Source organism: Lycium barbarum, chromosome 7 (genome assembly GCF_019175385.1).
Source record: "Lycium barbarum isolate Lr01 chromosome 7, ASM1917538v2, whole genome shotgun sequence".
Taxonomy (NCBI): Eukaryota; Viridiplantae; Streptophyta; class Magnoliopsida; order Solanales; family Solanaceae; genus Lycium; species Lycium barbarum.
Window position 1 is genome coordinate 1,598,688 of NC_083343.1, and position 11,629 is coordinate 1,610,316.

General features: G+C 34.9%; 1 protein-coding gene across 1 annotated transcript; it reads right to left on the reverse strand.

The window, feature by feature from the left end:
* Positions 1 to 7,974: 7,974 nt before the first annotated feature.
* LOC132602862 (defensin-like protein) lies at positions 7,975 to 11,220 on the reverse strand. The gene is made up of 2 exons (XM_060315651.1): positions 11,096 to 11,220; positions 7,975 to 8,418 (listed from the first exon to the last, which is right to left on the reverse strand). The coding sequence occupies exons 1-2, from the start codon at positions 11,157 to 11,159 to the stop codon at positions 8,162 to 8,164; spliced, it is 321 nt and encodes a 106-aa protein (XP_060171634.1). The 5' UTR covers positions 11,160 to 11,220; the 3' UTR covers positions 7,975 to 8,161.
* Positions 11,221 to 11,629: the final 409 nt, after the last annotated feature.

Consider the following 11,629-nt stretch of genomic DNA (forward strand, 5'->3'; position numbering starts at 1 on the left):
CAAGCCTACTATTTGGCTAGACTTCATGAGTCTAACTTTGCTGCCCAAAGCAAGGCCATAAAACTGACCACCTCTACTCACAATTTCACAGCCAAAGGAATTTTCAGAATCACAACACCAGTAACAAAGGAAATGCAGTAAGTTCTAGAAGACCTCCTGTTGCTAATTTCAATAATCCCAAGAAGAAGTGGTTAACACCAACAGAAATGGATGAAAAGAGGGCTCAGGGTCTATGTTTTCTCTGTGATGAGAAGTTCACCCCTGGTCACAAGTGCAAGGCCAAAAGACAATTGTATTATATGGAAATAGAGACAGAGGAACTAAGTTGTTTGGAGGATGAAGGAGCAGATGAAGAGATAATGGAAGAACCAAGGGTGGAAGGGGAGGATCCTATAGTGAATTGTGAGATATCAATTCAAGCTCTTATTGGAACTAAAGGGTACAAGACATTGAGAATCAGAGGTTTTACTGAGCAGAAAGAAATCACCATTCTCATTGATTGTGGCTCTACTCATAATTTCATCAATGAGAAGGCTGCTCAGAAAATGGGTTTTATATTGCATGCTATTGATCCACAAGATGTATCTGTGGCAGATGGTAGAGTCATTAAATCTATGCAGGGTAGTAAAGGGTTCAAATGGCTGATGCAAGGTACTATGTTTCAAGATGATTTCCTAGTTTTACCAATAGGAAGTTGTGATGTGGTTCTAGGAATACAATGGTTATGCAGGTTAGGAGATATACAGATGAATTTTGGGAATTTATTCATGCAATTTATGTATAAAGGGAAAAAGGCGACCTTACAAGGCATATACCCTTCTTTCAAAACTGTAGATGCAAAGGCTCTTAACAAAATCTCAGCTGAATCAACCCAGATATTCATGATCAAAGTGTGTGCAAAGAGGGGTGATGAAGAAGAGAATGACATAAGTGGGAAAGATAAACCAGTGGAGATAATGACTCTTTTAGAGGATTATAAGAGTTTGTTCAAAGAACCAACCAGTTTACCTCCTTCTAGAGGGGTATTTGACCATGGTGTTCCATTAATAGAAGGAAGTCAACCTGTGAACTCAAGACCCTATAGGTACTCACCTGTGCAAAAAGATGTAATTGAAAAAATGGTTCAAGAGATGTTGGACCAAGGAATTATTCAATACAGTTCCAGTTCCTATGCTTCACCTGTGGTTTTAGTGGGAAAGAAGGATGGCACTTGGAGGCTTTGTGTGGACTATAGGGCCCTTAACAAAGTAACCATCAAAGACAAGTTTCCCATACCTATTATATATTGAAGAGTTGTTAGAGGAATTGGGGGGTTCTCAAGTGTACTCTAAAATTGATCTAAAGGCAGGATATCATCAGATCAGAATGGCACCATCTGATGTTCACAAAACCGCTTTCAAAACTCATTCAGGTCACTATGAGTACCTAGTCATGCCATTTGGGCTGACTAATGCACCATCTAGTTTTCAGGGATTAATGAATCACATCTTCCAGAAGCATTTGAGAAAGTTCATTATGGTATTTTTTGATGACATTCTAGTGTTCAGCAAGAACTTAGAGGAACATGTACAACACCTTAAGATTACATTTGACTTGTTGGTGCAACATCAACTACTGGCTAAGATGAGTAAATGTGTATTTGCAGCAAAAAGAGTGGAATATCTTGGTCATTACATTTCTGCTGCTGGAGTAGCAACTGATCCTAAAAAAGTGGAAGCAGTGCAATGTTGGCCTGAACCTACAAACCTTAAACAATTGAGAGGGTTTTTAGGGTTGGCAGGGTATTATAGAAGATTTATAAGGGGGTATGGAATTATTAGCAAACCACTAACAGATTTGCTCAAGAAAGATAATTTCCATTGGACTGACAAAACCACTACAACATTTGAAGAATTAAAAAGAGTATTGACTACAGCACCAGTTTTGCTATTACCTGATTTCACAATTCCATTTGTGGTGGAGACTGATGCTTGCAATGTAGGCATTGGGGCAGTGCTAATGCAAAAGAACCAACCAATTGCTTATCTAAGTAAGGGACTCTCACCTAGCATCAAACACTTTCAGTCTATGATAAAGAGTTATTGGCTTTAGTGACGGCTGTAAACAAATGGAATCAGTACTTGATTATCAGGCCTTTTATTGTCAAGACTGACCAAAAGGCACTTAAGTTCTTATTGGAACAGAAATTACACACCGGATCTCGACTTAAATGGATCACCAAGTTGATGCAATATGACTTTGTTATTGAGTACAAAAAGGGCAAGGAAAATAAGGTGGCTGATGCCCTCTCTAGACTACCTTTAGTGGAGTTGGCTGCTCTTACATTATCCACAGTTAAGACAGATTTGCTGCAGATGATCATGGACAGCTGGTACTTAGATGTTAAATTGGCTGAAATCATTCAGAATTTGAAGAACAATAGTGCTGAAATTCATGGTTACTCATTCATTCATGAGCAACTAAGGAAGAATGGAAAATTGGTAATAGGACCAAATGATAAGCTGAGACAAGAGATGATACAGTTGTGGCATGACTCACCCATGGGGGGTCATTCTGGTGTAGAACCCACCTACAGAAGACTAGCTGCGTTATTTTTTTGGAGGAACATGAGGGAAGATATACAGAATTACATTAAGACTTGTGACATATGCTAGAGACACAAATATGACACCACTGCCTATCCAGGGTTGATACAACCACTCAAGATCCCCACAACTGCTTGGAGTAGCATTAGCATGGATTTTATAGAGGGGTTGCCTAAGTCTAAGGATAAGATTGTTATTTGGGTGGTAGTAGATAGGTTAACCAAGTATGCTCACTTCATTGGTTTGTCTCACCCTTATTCAGCTACTGACATTGCAAAGTTTTTTATGGAGCATGTGTATAAGTTACGAATTAGGGATTTGAAATTAGAGTGGTACGTTAAGCTAAGAGAGTGGGACTTGACCGTTGGGGCAGTTAAAAGAATCAGATGGGTCCCAGAATAAAAGCTAGACAGTTCAGTCCCTTAGTAATTAAATGACAAGTTTCGATAATTATAGATTGCACCCTTAGTTTACTATTTTAGGACACTTTTGGTCCTTGATAGTTAGTTAGAATATGTCAGATGTGTAGTGGGATCCATGCCAGGTATTGTACTGGCATTTCCCTTATATTGTACTGATTTGCTCAGAAGAAGATAAGAAATATTCCCTATCTTAATTTACCCTAGCTAGCTTCTTCTTATTATTTCATTTTTAGCCTTATTTCTTCTTCTTTTTCTTAGCTGTTTTTGTGCACTGCTATCAGTGACGGAAGTGACGTGATGGGGGTGGGGTGGCGGCGATGGTGGAAGAGAGATGAAAGGGGCGTTTGTTTTAGGGCTGTTTGGTTAGAAATGAAAGGGGGCTGTTTGGTTAGAGACTTGATTTAGGTGGATTTGGGCCCGGGTCGAGGGATTTTGTGCTGGGGCGTTTTGGTGTTGGGTTGAACATTTTGGGCTGCTGAATTGTGGAGATTTGAGAATTAGTTTGTCCCAATTCAATAGATGAATTTAATCATCCTAATTCCTTTTCATTTTGAACTAATTAAAATATGCTTCTTTGTCCAAATTAATTCTAAAAAATGTGTACATATGAAAATTATAATACAAGTAATTTAATATACGTATTTAGTTTATAATAGAATAACCGATGATTAACATAGTAATAAACAGGATTAAAGGAAAAATACCAACGCCAATATTGATACAGGAATATCAACACTATTTTTTGAGTGATTTAATTGTAAAGAATGATGTTTAGTAATTTTTATAATTAAAAATATGATGTTTGGTAATTTTTAAGAAACAATAAGAATGTTCTTAACTTTAGAAAAATATATCTCGAAAAATAGCGTAATAATTAATGAAAATACTCCAAGCTCATTCTGGCGAATTTTCAGGACTGAGAGGCATAGTGAAATTAATTAAACGAAAAAGGAGGGCCAAAATTGGGTGTCAACACCTAGTACATGCTTAATTATTAAATTAAAAACAGAAAAGGCTCAAATATGTCATCGAACTATCGAAAATGGCTCGTTTACGCCACTCATCAATAGTTTGGCTCATTTATGCCATCGAACTATCGGAACTGACTCATTTATGTCACTCATCAATAGTTTGGCTCATTTATGCCATTGCCCGTTATCAAAATGACTCATACATGTCATTTTTCAGTAACGCTGGTTTTGCAATATCAGATATGATACGTGACCTCCAACTAGATTATGGTTGTGGGTGGGTCGGGTGTATGGGTGGTATTTTTTATTAATTTGAGATTTAAAATTGGGCTGGTTTAATTAAACGTAGTAGACCTCTAATCATAGGCGGAGCTGGAATTTGAGGTTTGTGTGTTCCGAACTCAAATCTTTAAGTTATTGGGTTCTAAATTACTAATTTATGCATATTACACAAATTTCTTAAAGCAATATAAGGTTTGAACAAAAGCTTGCGGGTTCGACCAAACCTGTCTTTGACATTGTGGCTCCACCACTGCCTCTAATTGGAGGACACGTTTCATACCTGGTATTATAAAATCGGCGTCAATGAAAAATGGCTTGGATAAGTGATTTTGGTAATGGGCGATGGCATAAATGAGCAAAACTATTGATGAGTGGCATAAATGAACCATTTACGATAGTTCGATGGCATAAATAAGCTAAACTGCTGACGAGTGGCATGAATGAAGCCTACGCTGAAAGTGAAACTAAAGAAACCCATGCATGCACAATGCAACTCATTTAGCAAATAGAAAGCAGACAGCAACTGAAAGTACTAAAAATGAAAATTCCCTGAGAAATCATTCTATGCTCGTGTCACAAGAAGCAAAGAACGGTTTTAACTTAACTATTAACATACAAATGCTTGACTCCTCTTGATTCTAGTCCCGTGAAGCCCATGCTAAGCCCGGACCCAAGATCAAAATAGAAACATTTTTTTTGTGAGGATTGCCCTTCAAAAGCACTGATCTTTAATTTTTGCCTCTTAAATTGGTGGTCTTTAAATTTTGCCCTTCGCTAGAAGCCTCTTGCTTCTGGGTTCGAACTCCCAATCTGTCAAAAAAAAAAAAAAAATCGCAGGGCATAAGTTAGGATTCACAGGCAGAGTTTTGCACGCCTCAGCTAGAATTTTGAATGCAAACTCTACTTGCAGGCATACAAAACACTACCTACAGGCAGAGTTTGCAAAACTATGCCTGCAGGCAGAGTTTGAAACTCTGCCTGCAGGTAGAGTTTTGCTACAAACTCTGCCTTTCAATCTTTTATTTATTTTTTTGATTGAGTCGGGATTTGAACCCAAACTTCATGGTATTAGGTGAAGGGCAAATATTAAAGACCACCCCAAAAGAAGGGCATTCCTGCGAATTGCTCAAATAGAAAAGTACTGCACAATGATTTTAGTTAAAAAAGTTATTTATGTCACGTTCTTTCTTGGCACAATTCTTTTAAGATGGCCGTTTCTTAATCGTGTTTTGTTTATTATTTAAGTTTTTTTTATCGCATAGTTGAATAATTTACTAAAAGAATTGTTTATAAGGAAGCAAGTTTACCGGGGAATAAGCAGCTATAATAAAGGCTGAGATAACTTAAATTCAACCTTTTTAAACCTTTATAAAAAAAGGTTGAGAATTTTATAGATTTATGAACATATAATTTCTAGTTAGAGATAGAAATATATTTATAGATTTGCCACTCATATTTTATGTGACAACAATTTATGTTAGAAAATATGGTGACTAAACCCTAGGTCTAGATGAAATTCAAAATAACCTTAATTCAGTTTTAAAAAAATAATCAAGAATTAATTTAGTTGTTCATTGATACTTTATTCTTAAAAAGATTTTCCGTACCCAACCAAAACAATTTCAAGATTATTTGATTTCTCAACAAACTAAGTTGTCAACAATGAAACTGCATTTAGTTCGTCGGAAAAAAGAAGCTAATTAATATTGCGAACAATATCACTTGGTTCAACAATAATACTATAGTACACCATATGTCCATTTTTACTTGTCTTGTATTGACTTGGCACATATCTATAGGAGGCATAAATAGAATGACAACTTTAATATATCACATCTAATTATTACTAAGTCATCTAATTACTAAAAAAAAAATCAAGAGTTATAAAAAAGCAAACGTATTTTCCTTTCAACATGAATGTGAGAAAATGATATTTCTTTTCCTTTTTCTTAGTGTAAGTGAAACATTTTTTTAAAAAAAATATATTATGCTATCAATCCCAAATAAATTAGTATCGGCTAAATTTAAACAATTAAATCATATCCCATGGCAACAATGTAGCTAATAATTTTGTCCTTTCCCCTTTATTTTTTTGAAGGATCAATTTTGAAATCAATGTTTATAAAGTTAGAATGCTTGAATGAGAAAAAGATAAATAATGACATGTGAAATTGTGTTGAAGTGTTTAATGATTCTAATTATTTTAATAGGTCCATTAAACAAAGTCTTGAGTCATTAGTCAAGAGACAAGAGCTAGCTTAAGAACAATAATGGAGGTTTTGGGACTTGTAACCTAATGTTGAGGGTTGTTATTAATCTCAAAAAATTGGAGTTGATGTCGTATGATAATGTTACTGTAGATAATATTAGACATCACAGACTTGCGTTGTAGCTTACTTTGGCTCGAAGGAAGATTTTTAGGTGCGTTGATATGACCCTTTGTTACCTTAGATAAACCATACTTTTAAGGTGTTTGATAAAATGTAACACCTCGTACCTGTAAACTAGGTTACGTTCATATGAGAAGTGTGGAAATAAATTCATCTCAGTTCAGCAAAGTTCCATTTATACGATCAGTTATACGGACCGTATATTATTATATGACCCGTATTTTCAGTTCGTGTTACGCTGGTGGAAAAATTCCAATTTCTGCCAAGTTTTTGAAATGCTTTGATACGGACCGTATAATGATATACGAACCGTATTTTCAGTCCGTGAAACTCTTTTGAGAAATTCCAGTTTCTAGAATTTTATCATTTTTAAATATGGTCAGTTTATACGGACCGTATAACTTTATACGGACCGTATAAGTTGACCGTATAAATTCCCGACTCAGCTAAGTATAAATACGTCATGTTCAGTTCTTTTTCCACTTTTCACATTCACGAAGGTTTTCTCCTCCCAACAATCCAAAACACCAAGGTAAGCCTATTCCAATCACTCCAAGTCAATTCTAACATATATTCATGTAATCTAATAAGGAAATTATTGTTCCTAACCCTAACCTACGGTTTTCATTTAAAGGATTCAAGACCAAGGCTTTAGGGATACTTCTTCAAGTTCAGATTATTGATAAAAGTTGTGGAGCATTACTAGGCATGTAGGGCTTCTATCCACGTGTGGGAACATCTTTGTTCTTCCCCACACCACGTTCCTCCATGATTATATAAGAGTTCACCAAAACTAGGGTTTTAGATATGTTCATGATAATCCTAAGTCTATATACCATGATGTACCATGTTTCTATACGTAGTTCGTTATTGTGTTCTTGATAATCTATTATGGTTATTGAGAATCTGTCTGTAATCCATGAAAAGCCCTTCCTTTGCATTCCATGGGGTCTTACATGCAAGTTAGTAATTACTATGTTTATTTTCATGAAACACTCTACATGTTTACACGTTTTCATGCAAGTATATTATGTAACTACATCCATGTATAATGCAAGTCATGTTTATGAAAAATCATGGGCTCAGATGCCACCTATATTATGTTCATGCTTTTGGGAGTTGCACCGATTACCGAGAAGGCTTTAATAGTCTGAAACTACACAGCCACCGTAGGATAAGGATCGCTCCACCCATGTTTAGGACGATTCCTTCATGCTTTATTGATTGGATCCTTTCATGCCGTGTTTATATCTTATACCACAGTTCGTTTAGAAGACAGTTTGTGATAGAAAGTGCTTAAACGTGTAGAAATACAATGAAAAACTGTACACGATAATTTTTCATTAAAACATACATGAACTTGGTACAAGATTAAAAGAGGGTCAACGTGTCACAACTTATTTAGCGTACTAACGGCTGCTAGACGCCAAGAACACAACATTGTAAGTTACCCTTTAAGAAAGGTAACACTTTATTATTATGTGTGACACTAAATCCTTAATCTCTCTTAATTACTCCTTAATGATCTGTTCTTCAAGCAAAGCTTCAGTTAGAGTTTTTGCTTCTTCAGTGTAAGTTGTTTCAGCTTCATTTGAAATAGTCTCATCAAATACACATGGCTTAGTGCACATGCATCTTCTTTGGAGTTTGCTACAATGTCCATCAGTAAACTTCTCCTTGATGCAAGCTTTTTTGCATGGCGAGTTGGTAATGCATAATCCTGTGAAAGTGTTGCTTTTTGCTTTGCAAATGTTTTTAACTTGTACCTCTACAAATCATTCACAAGTACTTACAAATGTTAGAAGAAAAAAAATCAAAAAAAATATTCACTACTAAAAATAGAAATTAGCGATTGACAAATTTTGTAGTTAAACAACAAAATGCATTTTTAATCCTATTTAGCAACAGATAAACTAAAAGCTATTTAGTGACAGACTAGCGACGAACTTCGTAGCTAAATTTAATGTCCTTAAGAAAAATTGTCCGGAACCAAAATGCCCCGAAAAAAATCATGTGGAACCAAAAATACCCCAACAAAAAAAAAGTGACAAAAGTACCTTTAGCGCAGTAATTTACTGCGCTAAAGCAGTTCACGGAGACGAAGTCGTTAACTGCTTTAGCGCAGTATTTTACTGCGTTATAGAAGCAGTTAAAAAAAATAATCTATAACGCAGTAAAATACTGCGTTATAGAAACAGTACCAAAAAAAAAAATTGGCCAACTTTATTTTTTGCAACACTTAGTGTTTTTTTCCATACTTTGACCAATGATTAGTCGTGTGTCAAGGCTCCGAAACGTCAATATTTTATATAGAACCTGATATTTTTTTCTGCGTACAATAATGTAGGCTCAATACATCAAGGATACGTAAACGTTTGGATCGTCATTTTAGGGGTTGAAAAGGTGCCCGAAGTAAGTTTTGTTTGTAAACTTTAGGTTTAAGTGTTCTATATACATAGACGTCCATTTTTGTTTGAAGACTTGTTGTCATTAGCTTAAAGTTTTTTATTTTTAGGGTTTTGATTTAAGTGTGTTATTTTTTAAAGCATAACTTTATTTCGAATATACGTGGTTTTTTGCGCTCAGACATCCGATTTGCTCGCTTTTTTTTTCCAACATATTCGAAATAAAGTTACGCATTAAAAAATAGCACACTTAAGGAACACTTAGTGTTTTTTTCCATAAAAAGATCGCAACATCTTATTTTAATAAATCTTTTCTTTGCAGCACTTAGTGTTTTTTTTCATACTTTGACCAACGATTAGTCGTGTGTCAAGACTCCGAAACGTCAATATTTTATATAGAACTTGATATTTTTTTTCTGCGTACTATAATGTAGGCTCAATACATTAAGGATACGTAAACGTTCGGATCGTCGTTTTAGGGGATGAAAAGGTACCCGAAGTAAGTTTTGTTTAAGGTTTAAGTGTTTTATTTTTTAAGGTTTTGATTTAAGCGTGTTATTTTTTAATCACGACATAACTTTATTTTGAATGTAAATATAATTCTAAAACATATAGGGAGAAAAACTAGTTGTAAAGTGGTCAAACTTTAGATGGTCATAACTTTGTGCTCGGACATCCGTTTTACGCGTTTTTTTTTTAACTTGCGTATTTTTTTGAGATCTATGCGGACAAACAGCCGCAAGGCGGTTTAGCCGAGCCGATTTTAAAAAAAATATCTTTTATCCCATTCAATTTCAATTTCCCCCCAAATTGGCGTGAAATTTTCAGTTTTATTTACTTATAAGATGATGATACGCAATAGATTTCAATGTAAAAATCCCAGGGTAATGTAGCTATGAATGTCAATTTCACTTCTGCGGTTTTAATTTTTGAAAATAAAGCTGACTAATTTTCTCGACATATAAAGTTGACTAAAATAACCTTACAGTCAAACACTAAGTTTTTCCAAACAAAACTTACATCGGGCACCTTTTCAAACCCTAAAATGACGATCCGAACGTATACGCATCCTTATGTATTGAGCCTACATTATTGTACGCAGAAACAAATATCAGGTTCTATATAAAATATTGACGTTTCGGAGTCTTGACACACGACTAATCGTTAGTCAAAGTATGCAAAAACACACAAAGTGTTGCAAAAAAAAAAGTTGGCCAATTTTTTTTTTTAGTGCGCGCTATTTTACTGCGCTATACAAATAAAAAAAATCTTTAGCGCAGTAAATACTGCGCTAAAGCAGTTAAAAACCTTTTGGCAACGACTTTATTTTCAATAAATCTAACCCTAAAAATAAAAAACCTTAAGCTAATGACAATAAGTCTTCAAACAAAAATGGACGTTTATGTATATAGAACATTTAAACCTAAAGTTTACAAACAAAACTTACTTCGGGCACCTTTTCAACCCCTAAAATGACGATCCGAACGTTTACATATCCTTGATGTATTGAGCCTACATTATTGCACGCAGAAAAAAAATCAGGTTCTATATAAAATATTGACGTTTCGGAGCCTTGACACACGACTAATCATTGGTCAAAGTATGAAAAAAAACACTAAGTGTTGCAAAAAATAAAGTTGGCCAATTTTTTTTTGGTACTGTTTCTATAACGCAGTATTTTACTGCGTTATAGAATTTTTTTTTTAACTGCTTCTATAACGCAGTAAAATACTACGCTAAAGCAGTTAACGGCTCCGTCTCAGTGAACTGCTTTAGCACAATAAATTACTGCGCTAAAGGTACTTCTGTCACTTTTTTTGTTTGTTGGGATATTTTGTATCCACATCATTTTTTTTGGGACATTTTAGTTCCGGACTCAGAAAAATTACTATTGGATATTCTTTCGAGGAATACATAAAAGTTTGGTCATGATTAGTTCCTCAAAGCCAACACAAGAAACCATTGAAATAGAGTAATATTACGCATTATTTTTTATTATTTGTATGAGGATATAATTTAGAGGAATAGATAGAGACAAACCATAGGCAACAAAGAGCATCATTACCAAGACCAGAAATGACGTGAAGCAAACGGAGCGAGCCATTGTCTCTTTGGATGAGCGAAAGAGATAGGAAATATTAATAATAAGAAATATTTCAATTATGAGTTGTGAATAAACACTAACACAATAGAGGTATTTATAGGCAGTGAAATAAGAGTAGATAAGGTTATCTATTGAAAGAAAAAAACAAGAATAGATAAATTTAGTGGGCCAATAAATGTGTGGAGCAAATTATTATTGCACCGTAGTTGTAGGTAATTTTGATGTTTGGAGATATACAGATATAACACAAAAAACGTTTTCCTCATGCATATCAATTTTTTTTTAGCTTCTCACCTGGTGTACTCGATATTCGCTTTGGAGCTCAACGAATTCGATTTGTGTCCGGAAGACTCACTATAGAGAGTAAAGCGCTCTCTATCAAAGAACCTGAAACCTCCGATTAAGGAATAAAGAGTACTTACCACCCCACCACGAGTCCGAAACCAAAATGACCCAAAAAAAGACCTTTT